This window comes from Gekko japonicus, unplaced genomic scaffold, assembly GCF_001447785.1.
Source record: "Gekko japonicus isolate JY-2015 unplaced genomic scaffold, Gekko_japonicus_V1.1 scaffold681, whole genome shotgun sequence".
Classification (NCBI taxonomy): Eukaryota; Metazoa; Chordata; class Lepidosauria; order Squamata; family Gekkonidae; genus Gekko; species Gekko japonicus.
Window position 1 is genome coordinate 580,488 of NW_015165254.1, and position 24,893 is coordinate 605,380.

Here is a 24,893-nt window from a genome sequence, read left to right on the forward strand (position 1 = left end):
TGGTAGAACAACCAGTACTAAAGTTGATTAGAAATTATGCTGGGTTTGAGGCTTGAATTCAACTCTTTCCGAAGCATGGCTTTTGCTTGTCTTTTTCAAAGTGCTGGTGTCGAACATGTAGTCCAGTGAGGATTTTGCCATTTTCTGTTTTTAGCAACAGACTCCTACTGTATTAAACTGCATTTGAAATTCCATTTAATTTTAAAAGCAGTTTGCTGAGTACCATGGTAGAGTTAGTTTTTTGGGGGGAAACTAGCCCAAGACTCTTACGGTATAAAAAATTTCTAACAGACTTAGGCCCCGGTCACACGGAGCTTTTGCCCCGCTGAAGGCACGGGAGTCCCGCGGAGTATCCGGGCGCAATCACACAGGAACATCTGGGAGATGTAGCACTCCTGTGGCGACCCTGTGGCAAGCCACCGAAGCTACGCAGTAAAAAACTAGTACACCACATGTACTAGCAAACACTTTGCCACGCGCCGCCTATGGAAGCCTCCCGGTGTGATCGTGCTGGCATGCGGCTTCCTCCCCCACCGTCCTCTTTGATGCGGGAAAGCCGCCGTCACGCAACAGAATGCGATGGTGCAAATAGCCGCGCTCCCCCTCCCCCACATTTTCCAGCATGGCTGGCCAGGGCCTTAGTAACTCTGCCTAAGACTTCACTGCAAGTCACATTCAGGTGGGTAGCCATGTTGGTCTGAAGCAACAGAACAAAGTTTGAGTCTAATGGTGCCTTTAAGACCATCAAATTTTTATTCTGGATATAAGCTTTTGTGCACACAAAACCTTATATCCAGAATACAACTTTGTTGGTCTTAAACGTGTCAGTGGACTCAAATTTTGCACTGCAAGTCACCGTTTTCTTTGGATCCTGATTACACCTTCCCTTGTCTATGGAACTGTATTACCTGAATATGAGTTTTCATTATGGTTGCATTTCAGTATGATTTGTATCATTCTCTTCTCTTTCACTTCATCCTCTGGTTAGGGATTTCTATGTAAATTGCAGAGTTAATAAATGCAGCAGAACACTTGTATTAGCTTTTAACAAGAAACTTTACCAATGAGGGAGGGAGTTACTGGGAGATTAAAGATAAACAAAGAATACGGGGAAATCATCCTGTCTAGCTGCACTAGCCTACATCTTTACTCAGGGTTGTCTAAACCTGATGTGAGGACAAACTAGAGGAGAAGAGCAAAGAGCAATAAACCCAGTGCTTACTCTCTAGTCCACCGGTCCCCAAAGTATAGATTACCCAATTGGAGAATCCCAATGCTAACTAATTATGCATTTTGTCATCTTGCTCTGGCGGCAACTACATGCAAGCTTCCCCACTGGGTCCCTAACTTAAACTAGCTGAGACATCAGCATGCATAAACCACATGACTACAGAGAGAGAACTTGTAAATCCCAACATCCTCACAACAGTCCTGTAAAGTTGGATGGGCTGAGTGTGTGAGTGGCCCAAGGTCACCCAGCAAGCTTCTGTGGCAGAGTGGAGATTTGAACATGGGTGTCCCATTATCCCGTTCCTGACACTTTTAACTACCACACCACACTGGCTTGGTAAATTATTTGTTACCTGTTTTCTGTGTATAACAAATATTGGCCTGCATGTTTTCTGAAATGCTGGTAACAGTGTATTTTAAATGGAGTGAAACTGCAAAAAAAAGAGGCAATTAGCAGTGTGGCTACACTGGATGGTTTTCATACAGATCTGTTTTCTAGTATAAATACATCAAGATATCTTTATTGAAAATATTAAATAGTGAATTTCAGATGTATTGGATTGCTTCCAAGGATATATCTGTTTCTAAACTAGTTTCGTCCATTGCATGACGGAAACTAGAAAGGAAGAACAACAAACTCTCTCCTCCCAACAAAAACATTCCTCAGTGTTCCTAGGGTTTCAGGAAAGCCGTCCATCGATGTACTTTGCATTTTATAACATTCAGCAGTGTCCTAGTTTTAAAGTTCAGTCTGACTATGCAAAGGTTAAATACTTAGAGTCCAAACAGTGAGAATACCTATTTGAATGATAAAATTTACTGTACTTCCTCAAGATTTTTCAGCTGTTTCATGATACAGCTTGTATATTTTGTTTTGTTTATACAGCATCAAAAGACAAATCCCTTCAGATTAATCTAAAGGGGAACCCCCCCACGCTACTCCAGTTCAAATGGGAAGAAAGATCACAGAGATTTCATTGTAATTCTCCTTGTTAAATACAGACTCTTTGCTGGTGTGCTGTTTATTTTTTAACTTGAAGGAGCTGTGTTTCACTTTTAGACTACATGCAAACATAGTTAGCTTGATTGCTGCCGGCACTTTTTAATCTTGGGAGACTTTATTTGACAAGTCAAACGATTTCCCATGTTTATTGTGAACTGCCAGGAGGAAATAGTATTTTTATAGACAGGAACTCCAGAATCAGATACAGTATTGTTGAAGGCTGCCTTTGTGATTGCAATAACAAGGAAGCAAGAATTGGCACCCAAACCTGGAGTTTTATGAGTTGTTTACATCTGCTGGACTATTGTGTTTCAACGCCTTTCTCCTTCTACTTTTCTTCAATAAATCTTTGCTGGGTAACCGTACTGACAACAGGTAATGGTTGAATGACATACAGTAGCAATCAAAGGGTGGAATTGTTCAAGGAATCTGTTTTCCCCCCTCTACTCGCTTCACTGGAGCCTAAATTTTAGTCAAAGTGTTGCACTTGGGGGTCAGATTTTATTTTTATGCTTAAAAATAAGCACTATCAAACAGCATTATGCTGCTCTGTGTCTTTTGTCGTTAACAGTGGTGGAGGGAGCCAAGACTTTGGCTACAGATAGAACAGTGGGCTTCCCAGTCTAACAGCAAGGGGATCAGTGAGGCCTGGAAGAGACATCAGCAGGAGTCCACAAGTTGACATCAGCCTGCCCCAGGCATGAGGAGAATAAAAGGGTTCCTCCTGGCTGCTTTTACTCACAGGCAGCAGAGCTGATCAGGAGTGATGCTCTGTCTTCTTGGTGCTTGTGGGGGGGGGGTCAACAGTGGGATGGCTTCTAATGTCCTGGCCCCACTGGTGGTCCTCCTGATGGCACCTGGTATTTCTGGCCACTTTGTGACACAGAGTGTTGGACTGGATGGGCCTTTGGCCTGATCCAACATTGGCGTCTCTTATGTTCTTATGAATGAGACAGACAGCTGCTTCAAAAACCCTAGCAGCCTCCTTTACTTCTGTGCAGGCAAGAAGGTGGAAAAAGCAATGGCCACCACCTACAGCATGGCCACCTCAATCACCCTTCAAGTTGCCTTCAACATGAAGGAACGATTAGGGAACCTGGATGATGTGAAAGGAAGGGGCTTCAGACAAGGCTACAAGGCTCCTCTCCCAAGGGTAGGGGAAGGACAAAGGTTGTTTCCACACGAACTGTTGGTCCAATGCCCATGGGAAGCTTTTTTTAAAAAAATTTCTACATAGCATTGCAGCATTTGTATGCACGCTTCAGCTTTCCCCTGGCTTTTTTGTGATTCCCCCCCCCCCGAAACTGTTTTTTGGAAAGATTGCAACCAAGCCAAGGTGGCTGCTGTGGGGACAGGACAGATCTTTCCCAGTCTGGACACATTGGCATGTTTTCCCTGCCCCAGTTCCTGGTGTTAGCCACCCCTCCAGTATCAGAGGGCTTTTCCTTTAAAAACAAAAACAAAACCCCTACTGGTGTGGGTGGGAATGGTTGTTCTAGGGGACTAGGGTGGAGAAAATGTTGGGAAACGCGCTGCCTGGAAGGCCCATTGTTGCTGTGCTTAGTTGGCAGCAGCAATGATAAAAACCTAGGGAATCCTTGGTATGTGGAAGCCATGAGACAGAGCACCTGGGACTACCTTGGGGACAGGCTTAGATTCCCAACAGCATTCATGCCAAAGGCCTGAGCTGTATCTCCTGAAGCTTGGAAGGATTACGTTAATGTGTTAAAGCAACCTACCTCTGAAAAGGTAGAATTGAGTTCCAGCAGCTTTCAGCCAGTCATGAAGTTAATAAGTTGCTTAACCAAACACTACCACTGTATATTGCTTTATTTTCAGGGTTATAAATCATATATTAAAAGGAAAACGTCTTGAATACATTGCTTTGGTAATAGAAATGTTTTATAAAGCAATAAAACATCACTTCAAGAGGTCAAAGAAATAAGAATCATTTTTTTCCTTTATATAGCTAGTACTTAGCTTCCCTCCTGTTTCTATCTCAGTTGTTTTGTGTTTTAGGCAGCTTTGTACTAGTTTCTTGGATCTAATCAGCCCAGGTCCAGCAGTCTGGTTGTGTCCTGGCAACTTTTACGTCCTGGCTGCTTCCCTCCTTTTTTATCTTGCTCTTTTCTCTTCTGCTCTGGCCTGTTCTCCTGCTCTCATCTGAGGATTGTAAACATGCTGAGTCCCTGGAGAGAGAAATCATCACTGTGTGTGGGGTGGCCATTTGTGAGCATGGAAACTCTTGGCAGGGATCATGTTAAGTAAACCCTGTTTACTTATGCACACCCTCCACATCTCCATTCAGTCTCACCATTCTGCGGTGACTTTTTATTTTAAAAAAATGTCAGGGCTTCCTATCACATCATGCAAATGTAAACTTTCTTAAAGTCTTTTTCCCTATTGTATCTGGTGGACAGTTGAAAGACGTAGTCTCAAAGTGGCAGTTGGGTTTGCTGGATCTGCCCCCACAATGTGATCAGAAACACCACTGGACAGAGGGTTACTGTTGTCCTATCATAGCTCAACCTGATGATGATGATGATGATGATGATGATGATGATGATATACTTTATTGTCATTGTACATAGTACAACGAAATTAAAGATGCAATCATTTCGGTGAACCATACTCATATACACTCACACAACCATTCACAACCATCCCATAACTCCCTTAAGGTTCACATTGCAACTTAAACCACCAATGTCACCCAAATTCCAATTTCAGACAGCATTTAAAGCAATAATAGCTCTCGAAAAAAAACTATTTTTAATCTGTTTGTCCTTGTTTTAATTGTCCTATATCTTCTACCCGAAGGCAGCAGTTCAAACAGGGTCTTTGACCTCTGCTCCATGTTGGGGAAATGGATTCTTCACCTCTTCTTTGCAGGTGGGAGGAGGAAGTATAGATTACTCTGTGCTCATAGCTGGCACAAGCCCAGTGCATCCGCAGGAAGCGAGGTTTCTTTCTTCCTAAGCCTCATGGCTGTGATAGAGATGACAGCTTCAGGGCAGAATGCTGCAAAGACTTTGTACTGTGGCTTGATCCCATTCAGCAACAGGGTAAAGGACTCTAGAGAGAAGAGAGTCCTTGCTTTATCTATCCCCCCTCAATTATGTGAGTCGCTCTGGAGGAACATGGGGCAGAGCACTCTCTGTTTGTTTATATGCTGCCATCTTTCTTTTTAAAAAAAATCACATCTCCTAATTCCTTTGCATAAAAGGCTAAGCCTGAGTCCTTGAGATGAGTAAGACAAAGTATGTCCAAGAAAGTAATGGGATTAGTTCATGAGAACAAGCCAAACTAAGAGGACTGTTATCAGGAAGACAGAATGGAGGAAGTGTAAGCACTACTATAAACCTAGCATGAAGGGCTGCTCTCACAACTGCCCCAAGCACTAGTGCAGAAAAAACTGCTGTCCTTTTGAGCAGCTGGAGTTCAGCTCCCCATTTCCCTGTTCTTCAGACTGTTTCCAGTTATTGCTCCAGAAACGGGCAAACACAGTAATATGCTTCCTGCTGGTGAGATTTTTTTTCCAGACTTTGTAGGCACAACTTGCAGTTGGTGAGCTATTTGTAGTTCTTTCTGATGGGATTTCTGCCATCACTAAAAAGATTCCCATTTTAGTTTGCAATTTATTAATGGAAATTAATGGTATAAATTAACCATTTAAACCAATTTTCTGTGAAGAAAAAATCTACAGGATTGAGATATTGGCATAGATTTTTCTAAATCTGGTGACTGAAAAAGACTGAACATGGAAAGCATAAATGTCGAGTGATACCCTCATCTGCATATTTTTGTTTGTGCAACATCAAGTACTTGATTTATAATTATTGTAATTTAGCCTAAAGATGTTACATTATGTGTGTGTAGAAATGAGCATATGTGCACACTATTGGTTTTTATGTAATAAACAATTACAAGTTTCTAACTGCTTCTGTTTAAAATTATCTTTAGTAAGACACAACATACATCAATTTACTTAGTATTGGACCTATAATCTGTATTTGATTATGTTACTAGAATGAAACTAATGCAATTAAAATGGAATGCAGTTCTAGAATTGCAGGCAAAATACAGGCTGTGAATCATGTTTTTGGAAAGTACCTTTGCACAAAGTATTAGGCAGTCACAAACACTGGCAGTGTTCCCATTTTCCATTCTTTCTCCTGAACTAAAGCCAGATTCCTTTGGGAAATCATCATTTTGTAAAAAGGTTGTGAACAGAAAGTGGTACATTCTTGAGCATAACATTACTGCTAATTAGAAACTAAACAGCTGCAACAATGTCAGAGTTAATTGTATTTGAAAAGAACCACATGTGCATGAGTGTTTGTTCGGTTTATTTAAAGAAGGATGTAGCACAAACATTGGGGCATTTGCAGACAGGATTGTTTTGTGCTGTATTGTGGTTATTGTCTAAGTAGAGCTGCAGGTTCCAGTTCCATCCTTTCTTTGAAAGTGATGACCTTATCCTGGCTGTCCATACCATAGCCACATCTAGATTAGAGCTGGCATTAAATATGAGACTATTCTAAAGAACATTTGAAACTCTATAGATAGGACAGGGAGGGATGTGTTGGGGGAGGTGTTGCTTTGTTTATTAAAGAGGGCATCGAGTCTAAATAAGCTAGAAAACATTAGGGGAATGCACTCCCCCACAGAATCGTTATGGGTGGAGCTACTAAGCCCAAAGAATTAATTAAAAGTGCCTGCTTGATCAAACCCTTTAGGCTGATCTCAAGTTGGAGAAGGAAATAAGGGAGGTGACTGCAGTAAATATTGTTATGATACTGGGAGACTACCCTCACATTGACTGAGTAAAGGTGCTTGAGTCAATCATGCTATAGAAATGAGGTTCCTAGATGTCATAAATGACTATGAAATGAAACAGTTGGTCACAGAGCCAACCAGAGAGATCTTGGACTTGGTTCTGAGTGGGACTTGAGACCTGGTGTGAGATGTAGATGTAGCTGCACCAGTTGGGAACAGTGCCCACAATGCTATTAAGTTCAACACTGATGTTATTCCTAAAGGTCAAAACAGTAACAGTTGATTTCAAAAGAGGGAACTTCACAAAAATGAAGAGACTAGTTAAAAGGAAGTTGAGAGGGAAACACAGGAGAGTCAAATCCTTAGAGGATGCTAGGAAGCTATTTAAAGCTACACTAATTGAAGCCTAGATAGAATGCATACCCCAGGTTAGGAAGGATACTACTGAGTTAAGGACACAAGTCAAGGAAGCCATAAAGGGCAAAAGGGCTTTTTTAAAAAGAGAAATTCTGACCAAATTTTGATAGGGACAAAAATGATTTTTGAAAAGTCACCAACATATGAAGATTGTCAATTTCTACCTGAATTAAACAGTATATTCAAATGGGAAAGATCTGATGACTTCAGTAGAAATTCCAGTTAAGTGCATTAAGCATTTTAGCCACGCTATCATACCATGTTTAGTCCCACTATGTATTTAGAATATCACTCTGCTATTTGCACAGTCAAGTACTTTATATAAAGCCACTTTGAGCATTACGCCCTAAACTTCAGAAACTTTAAAAAAACAAACCACTTGCCCACCTATTTTCTAAAAACACTTGTATGTAGTGTTTTTGTAGTACAGCAGGTGTCTGCTTCAGGAACCTCTTCTATAAGAGAGAAGTCCAGGCCACACTTAGGAAAAGGTCTCAAAGCTTGACTCTGTCTCTGAGACTAGTCGCTCTGACTCATTAAGCAATAAACCTGAATCTGCAATAATCACCCAAGATTATCATTCACTCCCTGTAAGCTTCTGGTTGAGAAGATGGAGGGTGCTCTGAAGGCCTTTCCAATTAAGGTCTTTCCTTTGGTGTCTTTAAGATTGCACAGAGATTTATCTTGCCTTGGTTCCTGTTTTTCATTGCCAGATGGTCTCTGCTCCTGGTCAGAGATCTTCATGTTTTGGTCTGCATTATGAGGGCTCTCAGGATGGCCAGTACAGAACACTGTGCATTTCAAAAGCTTGAGAGAGTGTGAGCAAGTTATGCTTCATTTGTAACATTCTTGTGCATTTCTGTAGTGAAATGCATGAACTCTACATTCTCATGCTTCTGTTTAAAACATGTAAAGCCACCCTTAGAATTCCCATATCAGGGCAGGTAGTGCATGAGAGAACTAGTCATGCTTTTTGCAAGCTCCTCTGGTATGTAGTATGGTTTTATAAAATTACAAGATGATTTCTTCATGTATTAATTAACTGGCTTTTAATAAAAAACTTTATATATCATCTCTTCCCCCCCCCCAGATGTGGTCAGTCTGCTGTGTATCGTTCCCGTGAAATGGCTGGTCGAGCCCTTGTTCCTTTTATTATGACAAATCAGGTACCACAGACAGTGAGATCTTTATTGGCAGGTCTACCAGACTGCACTGAGCCTTGTGTGAGACAGAATGCTGTTCATGGAACATTGGTACAAGTAAGTTTTGGCTTTTGCAAAATGCCTTTGGTCTCATAATTGATCAGTATTTAAAGAAAAAAATGTATTGGAAATTTCTTACAAAAATACCAATATTTTTTTTATGTTCAGTTTTTTAGTGCCTAGTAGCATCAAGTTGTTTCTTATGGTGACCCTATGAATTAATGACCTCTAAAATGTCCCATCATTAACAGCCTTGCTCAGCTCTTGCAAACTGAAAGCCATGGCTTCCCTTACTATCATTGATGTTGGGTCTTCCTCTTTTCCTAGCGCCTTCAACTTTTGCTAGCATTATTGTCTTTTCCAGTGAGTTTTATTTTCTCCTGATGTGCCCAAAGTACGATAGCCTCATATAGTCATTTCAGCTTCTAGGGAGAAGTCAGGCTTGATTTGGTCTAGAACCCATTTATTTGTCTTCTTGGCAGACTATGGTAACTCCTCCAGCGCCACATTTCAAATGAATCAGTTTTCTTTCTGTCAGTTTCTTCATTGTCCAACTTCCAAATTCATAAATAGTAATAGGGAATACCATAGTATGAATTATCTTGATCTTGGTCTCCAGCGACACAAGCAACATTACAGTTGTACTTTTCAAATGACCAGATTATTCTCATCATCAAGATACTAACACAACCACCACCAAATGATAGGAATGGGCAATTCAGTCTTCCTCTGGTTGTTACTAAATTTCTAAACTATAACTTATGGAAGCATCTGGAGCTTTTCTAATGGCTTCTTTCTGATTAAAAGCCAGGTGTGACAAAAGTGATAGTTTGATTTCTTCCCTTACCAGTTGGTGTTGGGAATAGTATCAGGATTTCCTTTTCTTTGTCATATAATCCTAACTAAACATAAATAAATGGGATTGGGATGACAGTGCCATCCTCACATGGAACAAAACGAATTCTGCTTTTATTAAAATTAATTAGTTAATAAGTTTATGGCTTAATGTGCCTATCTCCATGAAGGTGATTCAGATTGAAATGATGAATTCTGCATTCCAGATACTTCTATTTCAGTCTGATAAACGACAGGAAGGAGGCCTTACACAATTAGTGCCAAAGGTTCTGCAAAATCTTTGCCAAAAAGAGCCATGAATATTTTTTGAAATGTTGTAAAAAATTTGACTCTGTAGGTTAGGATCTTTCACTCCTCAAGACAAAACACTTGAACTGTTTTTCAGTAACTTAGCAATAGGAGCACCAGGTTAACATAATTGGGGTACCTTAATGACTCTTCCAGCTTAGCATATTGCTTTAACCAGTGGTACACATTAATATTTGCAAGAGCATATTTATTTATTTATTTAAAACTTTCAGTGCTGCAGTTCCATCTGTTTTAGGGTCCCAAGGCGGCATACATTAAAACATTTATATACATAATTTTATATATAAATATAAAACTCTGGGGAGGGAGTTCCAGAGTTTCAGCACCACAGCTGAGAAGGCCCTTTCTTGGGTTGCCACCTAACTAGCCTCAGATGGTGGGGGCACTTGAAACAGGCCTCCAAAGATGACTGGAGTGGTTGGTTAGGTTCATACGGGAGTAGGCATATGATAACCTCTTCCACGAAGATGTTAAAATGCATGGGGGACAAGATGGAACCTTGCAGGACCCCATATGCCAGAGGCGAATAGAGCTGAGGAGCAACCCCCTAAGCATCACAGTCTGACGTAGGACCAAAACCACTGCAGAACAGTGTCTTCTGGTTCCAGCTATTAAAGATGGTCCAGTAGGACATCATGATTGATGGTATCAAAAGCCACTGAGAGCTCTAGGAGAATTAACAGGGTCACACTCCCACTGTCCCTCTGCTGGTGCATGTCATACATCAGGGTGACTGAGGCAGTTTCAGTCTCATTACCAGGCCTGAAATTAGAATGCAATGGGTCCAAACTTAGGAAGTGTTCATGTTTCAGCCTATTCAGGATCCTTTGTACCCAGGATGGTAGGTGTACATACTGAGCAACCCTGACCTGGCTTTCTGAACGGAACCCTAAGGTCTCAAACCCACCGTTCACCATTCTGTTGTGTACATTAGCTAATATCTCCCACAGGTAAAGTCTTTCTTTCTTCCCCAGTCTGAAGAGCAATGAAAGCTTTGTAAGAGTTTTCCATGTGATCTGCCTCAGCTGTTAATCGTAGGGCATGTGGTATGGAAGGAGACGGTATTGGCTTTGTTCACTCTGGAGAAGAAAGGGCTGTAAAGTCCTTTGCTTGTGCTTCAGCTTCTGTAGGACTGAGTCTGTGAGAATAGCCAAATCACAAAATGGCTGCTATTAAAATTAGTTGCCAATTAGTGGAAAGAAATTGGTGTGATAGGTAGGATTAAATGGCTTTACAATGTAGATATGTCAATCTATATTTGATTGTTTGAAAATAAGCAAAGGCCTGCCAAGGCTTCTGAAATTATGTGCTGTTTTAACATTGCTAGCAGCACTTCACATCATAATAAAACAATTTCTAAGAGTTTCTTAATCCTAGCGCCAGTGATGATAAGAGAATTGTAAGAAGCTATTCCTCTCATTTTGGAGTCAGAAATGTCCTCAACTTCTTATCCTTTAATTAAAATCACTAATTGTTTTTCGCTTCTTTTTAAAGAGTGTAATTATGGCCCTTTATATTTCTGGTTTTCACAGGCAGTCTGAAAAATCATTATGGTACATGTCTATTTTTATTACCACTAAGCTGTCCATGACTTTTTAACATATGTTAGTGCATTTTTATGTTGTTGAGTGTGCTATGATGTCTCTTCCACACCCCTAATTTTCTTGAAATTTTCTTTAAGGCCAGCATGTTTAGACTTAAGATGGAGAATGGGTGGAAGTCCCTAAACAGTGAACTTCAGTTATTCTTTTGCTACATAATGTATTTCTTCTGCCAGTAATGTACATAATGAAATAAAAATTAGTAGGCAAGCTGTTGCTTCTGCCTTGATTTTATACAATGAAGTCTTGTAAAGGTTGTCAGGTCTGAAAAATGTAAGTTAATATTTATCATTGTTATTTTTTACCATTTTCTAAATTTAGTTGGTTTATGCTACACATGCGTCATGTTTCTCTGTGATAAAAGAAGAATCTGGATTAGACCTTAACCTTTTTACTGATCATCCTTCTCTTGCAGTGAGCTTAATATTAGTAACAGAAATGCTACTTGTTAGTAAAGCATAATGATGTCCTTAACACTTGTCAAGGCGTAAAGTATAATGATTTCCTAAAGTTGTTGACTACAGTAAGATTTAGGGGAATTAGTTACATGTGGTAACTGTAAAACACTTGACAGGTACAAATGCAATATCAGAAACAGGAAAAAGATGAATCAAAATTTAGTCAGTGGTGTGAGCAGTGATATTGACAATGCGTGTAAAAAGAGATTGATGAAAGGAAGTCGTTTGAGAAAATATTAGATATACATTGTCCCACATGTTGAATTTGAGCAGGTAATGAGGTATCCAAGTAAACAGGCACTTCTTGATGTTGAACTGAGGAAGGCCTGAGGTAACGAGGTAAATCTGAGTATTGTCATACTGATGGTATGAAAAGTCATGGGAATTATGAGGTAATGCAAAGTGAGCATGTAGAAAGATAACATAATGGGACAAAGAAGAAAATCCTTAGAAACGGGGGTGGGGGTTGGTCTGGCAGAAATGTTGTCATATAGGGAAGGAAGACAGTCACATAGACTTAGAGTGCAGAGAGACCTGAGAAGATGGCCAGTTGTGTCTGCAGAGGAATAAAGACATTTTGAATTACTCAGTGAAGAAAAAGAGTTGGATTTACTTGGAGTCTCAGAGTGGCTTACAACCTTCTTCCTTTCCTCTCCCCACAGCAGACACCCTGTGAGATAGGTGGGGCTGAGAGAACTGCTATTGAGAGACCAGCTCTGAGAGAACTGGGACTGGCCCAAGGTCACCCAGCTAGCTTTGTGTGGAGGAGTAGGGAATAAAACCTGATTCTCCAGATTAGAGTCCACCAGATTAGAGTCCAACCACTACACTAAACTGGCTTTCCAGAGATTTAGCATAGTCTTATAATTTACTTTGAGACATTTTTAGAGATGTGTTAAAGCCAGATTATAGCAGGGTAGGGGACATAGAAGAGAGAGTCTCCAGACAGTGGACCTAGACTATGGTAACTTGGATGTGAAGGGCACAGGAGATGGTAGAACAGGAGGGATCTGGAGAGGGTGTTATTTAAGGGAGGGAGGGGAGTGTTGAAATCCAGACAGAGAGCATTCAGAAGAGAGACTTAGGCCGCGGTCACACGTAACAGAAGCCACACAAGTGAGACGGAAAACAGCCGGAGTTTCCGGGCGCGATCTCACCAGCACATCTGGGAAGTGTAGCACTCCCGTGGCTCAACCGAGGCTTCCAGCCGAAACTGCGTGGCAAAAAACGAGTACCTTGGAGGTACTAGTTTCCGGAAACTGCGGGGCAAGGGTGGGCGTCTGATCGCGTTTCCGGAAGCATCCGGCGCCCGCCCATGTCCCCTTGCAAATAAGGTGGGGTTTTTTTGTCCAAGTCTCTGTGGATGCGCATGTGCACCCAACGGAGCATGCGCATTTGTCATGTACACAAAAATAAAAAACAGTTTGCCGCGGCGCGCTTCTTCATTGCGCGCCAGCTTGTCCTGTGATCAGCACCTCACCCTTGCCATGGAACCTCCACGGTACCTCCACAGGACCTCCACAAGAGGTCTGATCGCGTAACTGCGCAGTAGTTTGCCCCAGGGCAAACAGCCACGCTTCTCCTCTGCAGTTTCCTGCCCGTGTGACCGGGGCCTTAAATTGTTTGTGTGGTAAAGACAAAAATAACAATGTGGGAGATGGCAATTGGAGGGGGTAGCATGAGGTCTTAGTTTCTCACAGTGATTTATTTGGGTTATATACTTCCCCTTCTAAAATATGTTTACAGAAGATAAAGTACCTGGCAAAAGTACTTAGTAGTGAACTTTTTGTATGGGTATGCTGTCGCCTTTAAATTGTCACTCAGAACATGAAATGTTCACAGTACTTTAACATGTGGGTGTGGAGTTACTGTAGTATACAAGGCATAAATGATATCACATTTAATTATAGCTTCTCTTTTAATGAACTAATTAAATTGAATAAATCCACTGGTGGTAATTGAAAAGAGTAAATAGAGGTTTTCATTTTCAGTGCTGATATGCCTTAATAATTTTCTCTGAAGAATAAATTAATTTAATTCTTATAATCAGGAAACGCAGAATTAACACCCTATCCTGTTTCCAGGAGTGTAAGTATAAGATTCTTCAGAATAATTTTTTTTTAAAATAGGCAGACTGAAAAAAATATCAGTGTGTTTATAACTCTGTTGCAGATTGTTGTGAATGAGGGTCGGCTGGCCTTCAAAACACACAGAGATATGCAAAAACAACCATAAACTGTAATGTTGCACTCTGGAGGGAAGTATATATTTTTGTTGTGACAAGAGTCCAGGCGGGCAGAAACATTCTGGCTCCACTGTCAAAAATGGAAGATTGATACGTGTTAACATCTGCAGCTACAAGCTCTAAAAATCAGTGGCAAAAAATGGTTGTAAGGTTGGGCAACAGAACTTTGGTGGGCTTTCAGAGACACAACTCACAAAACTAGGATTGGTCCCTCAGAGATCCGGCCAACTGGGAGTGGAAGAGTCAGAACACCCTGGCTGTTTGGAAAGCAAGTGAAATGACAGTGAAGGCACAGAGAGCATCCTCAGCTGGTCGCCTGTCAACTCAAGCATATCCTTCTCAAAGAGAGGGGGCAGGGGTTAAGCATGTCAAGTAATAATTTATCCAGTCTAGGTTGGTTAGTTATTCCTTTTTTGCTTTATTTCTTAGAAACTGCACCTTTGTACGCTGATGTATTCTAGCTCATCCGTGTTGGTATTTTGAGTAGAATATATGCTAATTAAATAAATTCCTTATCTTAAAGGTATGTGAGACTGCATTGGAATTCTGACAGTGGTTGCTTAGACATCCTGTGTATATTCCCCTTTCTAGATGCCTTGGGCCACCTAGAGAAGTTTTGGAGAGACCAGAAATCTTTTGGTAGTGGCAGAACTCGGTACCCTCACAGTCTCGGGACGTGTTCTAGAGAAGGGGAAAGGGGGGTCCCACAAGGAGGTTGGGATTCCTTGTGAGCACACATCCCCAGGCTACTCAGCTGTCTTGTCTGCTCGCAAGAGACAGAGGGGAAGAGAGAATGAGGGAGCCCATGTGATCACATACCAATAAGCTCCTTCATAGGTCTTCTGTGTTACTTAAAGAATTGCCTAGGAATCAATTATCTCCTGACTTGCCCAAAGCTGTGGTCTTTGGCCAGTCTTGGGTTGTTTTTTTGGGGGGAGGGCATGTTTTTATTTATTTTTATTTAGAACATTTACTTGCCAACTTTCTACCTTGCAGAACTACAATATAAATAAAACAGTGATTATAAAAAGCACAAAAAGACCACAATTCAAAATCTTCAATTAAGACTGCCAATAAATAAAAACTACATTAGAAAAATGCAGTCCTAAATAAAATTGTTTTCAACTTCCTCATGAAGATCAAAAGTGAAGGGACTAGATGCACTTCCCTGGGGAGGTTGTTACATAACTGTGGTGCTGAGACAAAAAAGGCCCTCTCTTGTGTGCCTACCATACAAGCTTCTTTGGTTGGTGGACAGTCAGGAGGGCCTCTCCGTGTGATCTTAATTCCTGGGCAGGAATGTATGGGGGAAGACAGTCCTTCAGATACCCCAGTCTCAAGCCATATTGGGCTTTAAACAACAAAGCGAACACCTTGAATTGGGCTCAGGAACAGAGCAGTAGCTGGTGTAATAGCTGTAATGTCAGAGTCACATGATCCTGGTAGCTGGCCCTGACCAGCAGTCTAGCTGCAGCATTCTATGCTAGCTGCTGCTTCTGAACACTCTTTTATTTGTGCTTTTTAATATATGTTGGCCAGCTTTTAAGCACTCAAAGACCTTCACATCCTGTATCACCAACATCCACAGTAAGGATATAATGTATCTTTAAAAATCTACAGTAAGACAATATGAAGAAAACAGTTATCTGCACGGAGAGACCCTAGACATGCACAGAGTAGCACTGTGACCCCCTCAGCTTTATGCCAGTTTACAAAGCCTTGTCACCTTCTCCCGACTCTGCTCATTATGGATTGGTCATGCTGAGAATTTTACATGCTCATTAGGCAAACGTTCCCCTGTTCAAAGACTGTGATCTACTCATGAGCCTCAGCTTGGCTCATGCTGATATTGCTGTTTTCTGTCTGGCTTGAATGCCAGTCTGAGCAGCTCTGTGGTTGCAAATCAGTATTTGCAGATAGGATTCCTTTCTTGCTTATGTACTGCAGCAAATGACTGTGTTTGCACTTTTGAACTAGGGAAAATTACTCTCCTCCCATTTTCCCAGGAGAATTTTGGTCAAATCATTGAAGTGACATACCTTTGAAGCACAAACTATTCATTTCCCAAGTCTTTGGGCATGGCAATAGATTCCCCAAAGAAGTCCTAGGAGGCAGAGATTGTGGAAGATTCCCTCCTCCCAATCTGGGCACTTGTAGTGCCATTGAAGTCAGTGGATTTAAAAGAATGCAGCTTTGCTAAGAACAGTGGTGTTAAGAAGCTTCTACTGTAGTTGTCAGTATGGGCTATGCATTCAAGGCGTTCCCTTAATAATTTTATATTTTAAAAGAGTTGAAGGCCATTTTTTAGTTTATAGGGGGATAAGCTGAAATTCGAATGAGACTGTGTGAAAAGTTCTTTGGAACTGGACAGTTCAGTAGCCATTAATGTTCAAGTGATCAGACTCTAAATCATACAGACATCCAACCCTTAAGTGTAAAAGGTTCAGCCCTCTTTTTTGTTTTACTTTAAATGTGATCTTGATTTTTTTTATTTAAACAATTGGCCAAGAAGGGGGGGATGGTTGTATTTATATGCATGTACAGATGCTGTGATTCCCCATCAGACAATTTGTGCTATTTAAACAAGTGTTGAACAGCTCGGTGAGCATTCAGTGTGATGCAGACGAATTGACAGGTGCTCTTTTGTGTCTGTTATGTACTTATAAGGGCCTAGGTTACATTTCTGCAATTTTGTGGGCACCATGCTAATCTAGATCATAAACAGTACAAATACTACTGGTGTGTTTTTTTTGGGACCAATTGTTTTGCTTTGTACTTAGTGACTCCTCTGCCAGCATGATATGAAAGTGCGTTACTGAATTCTTAATTGGGGGGTAGAAGGTGAGAAGCAACCATTTCTAGATATGGGCCTGAATTTTAACTTTTGCCAAACAGCTGGTGCCAAATGGCCATTCCCATTCTAGGGCATACAATTTGTACAGAGAAACAGTGAGACCAAAGAGACCAGTGGTGAGGCCACTGCACTTTATGGACTATTAGCATTCTACAATGTTTCTTAGAATCCTCTGCAATGAAAATGGATTCTTTAATAGAAAGGTCATTCTGGATAAGAGTTTCTTCAAGGTAGAAACATTTGAAAAGCTTTGTATGATTAAAGTTAGTAAGGTGCTGAATGAGAGTCCTGGAATTTGTGACAGATAGACAAACCAGAAATGGGATAACAACTCCATTTAGTGAAGTATGTTTCTGCAGACAGATCCTGTACATTGAGCTATTAAGACAAAGAAAGGAATAGACCGTGGGCACACAGGAATAGGGATGAGCATGAATCGGCTCACGAATGTAAATTCATGATGAATTTTGGCTGGTTCATGGTTCACGAACTTAAGAGCTGCCACAAACTTCCACAAATGTTAAGGCAGTTTGTGAAGAGCAGAAAGTAGGGGTTTACACGGCTCCAAGTCATTTAAACACCTGCTTTCTGCTCTTCACAAAAACAGCTGAGCAGCGGGAAGCAGAAACCAGGGGGTTTACATGTAAACCCCCACTTTCTGCTCCCTCTGCTTTTTGTGGGGAAAACCCTGCTTTCTGCTTTCTGCCAAAAGGGGCGGGGAGCAGAAAGCAAGGGTCACAAACCACTACAAATTGATTTGATTCACAAACCAATCTCCCGGTTTGTATCAGATCATGGTTCAATTTGTGGTTACAAACAAAATGTAACAAGCTGCAAAAATGCAGTTCGTGCCCATCCCTCCACTGGAAACTGAGCAGAAACAATAGATTTTGTTCCTTGATGGCTTGATTTGGGGAGACATAAAAGTATGACTAAACATCTCGATGACCTATGTTCCCGTTCACTAGAGAGATACTAAAGATTCTGGTAGATTGTGATTTGTTTCAGTGTTGACTTTTTTGTATTATTTTTTTTCTACAACCAAAAGAAAAATGGCTTTGTTTGAGATAGTAAAGGCTGACTTGGATATTACATAATTTTAAGCATTTTTTTTTGTTCTGTGATTTGTTTTTAGGATACTATAATGTATTCAGTATTAAGTCATAAACTTTATCTTGTGTTTAGTTTATTTGAATGTTAGTTACTTAAATTAATTGAGTTACTTGGGTCATCACCATTCCTCTTCTGTCCTTCCAGTTTTCCTTCATGGCTTTGTTTTTGCAACTGAAAAATATCTTGTTGTTTCCAAGTTTTGGTGCTCTGAGAACATCTACAGCCTGTTTGGGAAACTGGTGCTGTCAGTGATTTATGGGATAGCTCTGTATCTTGCAAAAACAGGCTGCATCTTCTGTGGGAATCCTTCATATAATATGCATTCTGGCTCCTATCATGTATGGCAGAACACTTGGTTAACTGACTTGTCTTTCTGGAACAGAAATATTGCTCATTATGTATTACTTCTCTTACTTGATTTGGCAGCAGTCTTTAAAGCATGCTAGTTCATAGCTGATTTATTAAGGCTGATATTGTGAATGAATGTTATATTACCTAGAGATCAAAGCAGTAAAACCATTATAATTAAATGTTTTTCATTGCAACTTCCTTGCAGCTGCTCCTCTTCTTGGCTTAATACTTATTGTCCAAGATAACCTTTTCTTTGAAGTTCAGATGAAGAAATATTAGTGTCAAATACAGAGAAAAACATTTACCTAAATAAAAATGGTAGTGGTTTTGTATGGGCTCTAAATGTTTTAACATGCAACCTTTATACAGTCATTCACATACCATCCCTGTGCAAACATGCTAGTCTTATAACTATATATTGCAAAAATGAAACTGAATGAATTAACAGGAATATATGCCCATTGATGGTGCACTGTAAATAATATATCAGCACAGTTCTGGATAAAAATGTTGTTTCCCTTGAATACAGGTTTAACATACACACCCATATATATATGGGTGGCTGAAGCTTTTCATGGTGTGCGGGTAAATTATATCACCTGGTAAATAACAGCCCATTAAGCCTCTATTAAAGAGACAGGACATTTTTTTCTCCACATAGTAGGCTGCTGTCAGGTAGCCCTGTCATAGTGTTGGAATGTGAGGGGGGATTTTACCTCCCTCCCGTTCTCAGCGCTTCTCTGCCTAATGCTCCCGCTATCTGCACATTGGCCTTGATGATGTTTTGCTGTAATTCCCCAGGTCTGGGAACTGTAACTGCTTTGGGCGCAAAATTGCTTGCTGTCAGGGCCCACGCGCGAGAGAAAACTTCATTGGCTTCGCGGGGGGGGGGGCGTTTCAATATGCTATAAGTTAGTAGCCATCTTATTACAAGGCATTCCTAACACAGGCTGTATACATGTACTTTAGTTCTGCGTTACCATAATAAACACTTATCTTCTGAAGAAGCCTGGGTGTGTGGACTACCTGCCTAAAGTTCCTGACAGCAGCCCTAGTAAAGGACTAGCAGAATGGAGAGGGATTATATTCCCTACAGAGGGCTAGTGATGTAAAATGCCTGGAAATTGTGAAGCCATGGGTAGACTTTTTCTTTGTCCCCCAGGGGGGAAAACAAATGCTAGAATTTGGGAGAGAAATTAAAATATACGAAAAACTTTCTTATCAAGCTCAAACTTATTTTATTGCTTCAACACAAAAAATGGAACATTTAGAACTTCTTTAAATAGTATTTTACATATTTATAAAATTTAGAAATATATATGTCTTAGTTTTTTACAACCAAAACTGCAAATATATGTAGTATTAGAGACAGAATTTCAGACCACTGCATTCTATGCTACATCAGCATATATATCCTAGTTTTTGCCATCTGAAAAGTAGGAAAACATATAATACAAATTTTACAGCAAAGAAAAAGTGTGATTTGGACAGATATAGTTATAATAAGACTAGCAGCATATTTGGATATCGAGTTTAACAATGAAAGCACTGAAGTCATATACACAATCTGGCATATTAATTATGGACAAAAGTAGTTGCATCTAAAAAATAAAGCTATACTTGAAAATAGGAGTTTTTGACTAATGCTGTAGATTATCTTCATGCCATATATTCTGATTAAGTCCTTCTCATTTGAAAAGAGAAAATATTATTTTGCCCATTGCTTTGCCAATTTATCATTTTTCTGTTGGAAAAATGCGTGGGAGTCCTTGTGAGGAAAAAAATGTATCCCCCCCTTCCCTGCCCTTCACGCAGAACTAAGTCTTTTCGCCAGTCTCCAGCTTTGTTTGTTGCTCACAGTATGCCCTCCCAAGGGAAGAAGATCTCTTCCCAGAGGCTGTCGAGATGGATTGTGGAGGTGATCAAGCTATGCTACGCTTTGGCTAAGAAACCTCTTCCAGGTCAGCTTCGCGCCCATTCTACGAGGGCGGTAGCAACTTCCACAGCTTTCCTGTGAGGTATGCCGTTGGAGGACATCTGCAACGCTGCGACTTGGGCTACTCCGCTCACCTTCGTGAAGCATTATGCCCTGGATGTCCGGTCTACTCGTCGTGTGGCGTTGGGTCGATCTATTTTGCAGACGGCGCAGGTGTAGGGCCTCGGCCCCTCCTCCAGGTAAGAGTTATTGCTTGCTATTCTCCCAAGGGTGTGATGCACAGAGACCACGAAGAAGATAGACAGGTTGCTTACCTGTAACTGGTGATCTTCGAGTGGTCATCTGTGCATTCACACCACCCGCCCTCCTTCCCCTCTGCTCTCGGCCCTTCATCTTATTTCTTTGAAGGCTGTTGGGCGGCGGTCAGAAGGAACTGGCGGGATCTGCGTGCCCCTCCTTGGTCATGCGCAGTGGAGCCGGCGCGTGACCTGGGAGAGGCGCGAAAATCCCTTTTGCTAGCTACCGGTACCGAGAAGGTTCAGCGCAGGCGCAGTATTCCCAAGGGTGTGAATGCACAGATGACCACTCGAAGATCACCAGTTACAGGTAAGCAACCTGTCTTTTTTTACAACCAAAACTGCAAATATATGTAGTATTAGAGACAGAATTTCAGACCACTGCATTCTATGCTACATCAGCATATATATCCTAGTTTTTGCCATCTGAAAAGTAGGAAAACATATAATACAAATTTTACAGCAAAGAAAAAGTGTGATTTGGACAGATATAGTTATAATAAGACTAGCAGCATATTTGGATATCGAGTTTAACAATGAAAGCACTGAAGTCATATAAACAATCTGGCATATTAATTATGGACAAAAGTAGTTGCATCTAAAAAATAAAGCTATACTTGAAAATAGGAGTTTTTGACTAATGCTGTAGATTATCTTCATGCCATATATTCTGATTAAGTCCTTCTCATTTGAAAAGAGAAAATATTATTTTGCCCATTGCTTTGCCAATTTATCATTTTTCTGTTGGAAAAATGCGTGGGAGTCCTTGTGAGGAAAAAAATGTATCCCCCCCTTCCCTGCCCTTCACGCCATTATTGAAATCTGCATGTGGAAGAGGAGACTTACTGTGCCAATACAACGTTAAGACTTTTTCACCTCATTTAGTCACCTGTCTTCTTTTTGAATTCTGTGGAATTAAACTCACAATAAGTGACTCCAGGCTAGTTGGTTTTCAGTCATAGTTAAGGCCTAGGCATTCATGAGCATGCTCACATGCATTCATTGCCACTAGGATGCATGAAAATTAAAGTCCCCAGTGCCTCCAGGTTTTATTAATCGAGCTGTTACCAGCCAGGCCATCTCACCATTGATTTCCCTTCACAACACTAATTTGCTTGGGAAAAGGAAGGTATTGGCAAGTAAAGCTAGAGCTTTGTTAGACAAAGTCTAGAAATAGCCAGGCTTTCTCTGAGAGAGCTCACTACAGCCAAGGCAATTACAAAGTGAGCCAAGGTGAGAGTATATTCACACAAAGAGTATATTCAGAGTTTGGTTTAGTTGAAACAATAAATCTCCCCACCCTTCTTTGTTGAGAAGGCAGTTCCTGCTTAATACCAGAATTGAAACCTTCTAGCATTACTGAGTTGAGTGTTTCTGCCATTCCATGTTAGCACTATGTCCTAGGCAGGAAGCATGGTTCTGCTGGAGCTCTGGAGATTCCCCATAATATCAAGTCAGCACAGGTAAAAGATTGTGCAACATACTCTGAATAGCACATTTTATGCAAATAGGCCCTTAAAGATGTATTTGCCACAAATAAGAGGTGAATGGATTATATTGTCAAGCATGGAAGTGGGTCAGGCAAGGATGGAAGAGTCTACAATCAAACTAGGTTCAGGAGGTCACCAACTGATCATAGAGGGCAATGAATCTGTAGCAAAACTTGGTTAAGGTTGAACTTGAAAACAGGAGTCCACAAGGCAGTCCAGGAGAGAGACAAGGCACAAGTTCAAAGATGGAGCAGTCAGGAACCAGGTTCATCAAGCATAGTCTTCACATTACAGATGAGTTGCTCAGACTATAGGGTCCAGCCTGAAGGTAGCAGCTTTATAATATCATGGTAGATGTTACTGAGTCCTTTAGTCAGCTGATTTCCCCCAAATAGTATGTAAAACAAACAGCCCTGCTTTATAAAACCAACGGTCAATCTAGTCCATAATCCTGTTTCACACAGTTGCCAGCGAGTTGACCTGGAGGGCCAACAAACAGAGCATAGAGGTCAACGCCTTCCCTTGATGTTGCCTCCTAGCAGTGAGTTTCAGAGGTTTACTGTCTATGAGTATGGAGGCTTCCGTTACACACCATGGCTAAGTAGCCACTGATGGACCTGTCCTCCATGAATCTGTCTAATCTCCTTTATAGCTATCTGTGCTGGAGGCCAACACTATATCCACTGGCAGCATCCAGTACACAGGTCACAACTCTGGACCTGCTGGCCCCAGGTTCTGGATTCAAGGCCTTGGGGTGCCTGATTCACATGGGGAGCAGCTGACCAGCATGAACATAGTATAGGCCTCTGCTCAACCAGGATTAGCGAGACAGTCTGTATTGCAGTGTCAGCACCTCATCAGTAATTTGTACATAATCTATAATATATAAAAGGCAAGTCGTGCAGGCGATGACTCACCTACTCTCCCATTGGCCACTGGGGAAGCTGACTTGGTGTCCTGTTGGTCTGTACCACCGGCTCCTCTGTTATTACACCCCCACTTTTGACGCATTGCACCTTGGGAGTTGTAGCTCTCAGCTGGCCTTACTGCAACCAGGGAATCAGAACTACAGCTCCCAAGTTGGGAGTCCCAAGAGGCCGTGGTTAAACTGTTAGACGGGGTTGGGGGGAAAGGGAAGGCCTGGACATCATCTTGAATTACAATTGATCTCCAGACAACAGAGATCAGTCCCTATGGAGAAAATGGTTGCTTTGGAGAGTGAGCTCTATGGCAGTATACCTTACTGAAGTCCTTCAACAAACCTGGCCCTCCCCTAAGTATTGCCAACCTCCAGGCAGCACCTGGAGATCTCCAGCTATTACAGCTGATCTCCAGATGACCAAGATCAGTTCTCCTGGAGAAAATGGCTGCTTTGAGTAGTGGACTCTGTGGCATTATATCTTTCTGAGGTCCCTCCCCACCCCAAACCCCACCCTCTCCAGGCTCTACCCCTTAAATCTACAGGTATTTTTCAACCCAGAGTTGGCAACCCTGTAACTGGCTACAGAACCACTTTACAGACCCTTGGAACCCAGAAGACATGGCATAGGAGGAGGTGCTTTTCTACTTTATCTGTCACTGCATAGCCCCAAATCAACATAACTGAGGGGTGGATGGAACCATGCCTGTTACCATGTGGCTCTCCTCCCATACTACCCACTTGGGGCAGCAAAATGACTTGAGAGCCCTGGCTTATAGCTAAGCAGAAGGAAATAAAAATGGCTTTCCTCCCTCTAATTTCTCCTTCTCTCCACTGCCCCAGCAGCCACAGCCAGGACACTCACCTGGAGCCTCTTTCTAGAGCCTGTTTCTTCCCACAACAGGCCTTACTTCTAGTGCTTTATAACATGTGAAGATGTTATTGTAACAATACTTCTAATTATTCGTGTACTATAAATTCTTCAATTTACTATTAATTCCTTCCATATCCAGAAAGCAGATAAAAGATCTTAAGTGGTTTCAATAGAAACTTTGTATAAAGTCATTATAGGTAAATATCTAGCAGTACAAATAGGGACCTTGGCATAAATCTTACTCAGAAGGTTTTCAGACCTTTGAACCTCTCTTTTCCATACTTCCTTTTGAGTATAATCTTATGTATAGAATTCATTTATTGTTTAAAAAACAAGGTGTTTTTAGTTAATCACTGTCAGATGAATTGATTTGTAGCTAGAGAGGTACATCTAAAATTAAAGAGTAAAGATTAAAAAAACATCAACATAATGTGTTTCAGGTAGTCATAATGTTTATTTTGTAGCAGTGCTCATTAAGGTTGTTCTTTTGATTACGTAGTTAGCCCTCAGATTGTCCTTACATTTACCTTGGCTGAGGGGTGTGCAGTTAAATGCCACTGTGAAAATTACTGGAAAACATTAACATGTTATTGTAAGCAGCTCTGCTGAAAACTGAACCTGATCGGAAGTAAAATTTATAAATAGCCTCATCTGTATGCAGAGGGTGAATTTCTGCTGAGCTTTAACAATAGCTATTATTAAGATGCTTTAGATGGCTTTCTCTCTTTCTGTTAACAGTATATTCATAAATTTAATGAGATATAACAGAAAGCCATTGAAATCTTATGTTGCCTAATACTGTATTAATTAATTATACAGATTGTGTAAGCTGTCTGGTTCTCCTTGTCCCTGAATGCCAACACAAACACATCAATAATTCTTTTTTAGTCATGGAGGAAGGAAACTTGAAATGTTGTATGCTCTGGGGTGAATCCAGCTATTCTTCGAGGAGCCTTCCTCC

The 24,893-nt window shown here is 41.0% G+C and overlaps 1 protein-coding gene across 1 annotated transcript in view; it reads left to right on the top strand.

Moving 5' to 3' along the window:
- Positions 1 to 24,893, top strand: part of THADA (thyroid adenoma associated) — a 204,203-nt gene that overhangs the window by 99,548 nt on the left and 79,762 nt on the right. Inside the window, exon 28 of the mRNA XM_015410158.1 lies at positions 8,520 to 8,688. Within this exon, the coding sequence (XP_015265644.1) occupies positions 8,520 to 8,688 (169 nt within the window). The remainder of the gene's footprint in view (positions 1 to 8,519; positions 8,689 to 24,893) is intronic.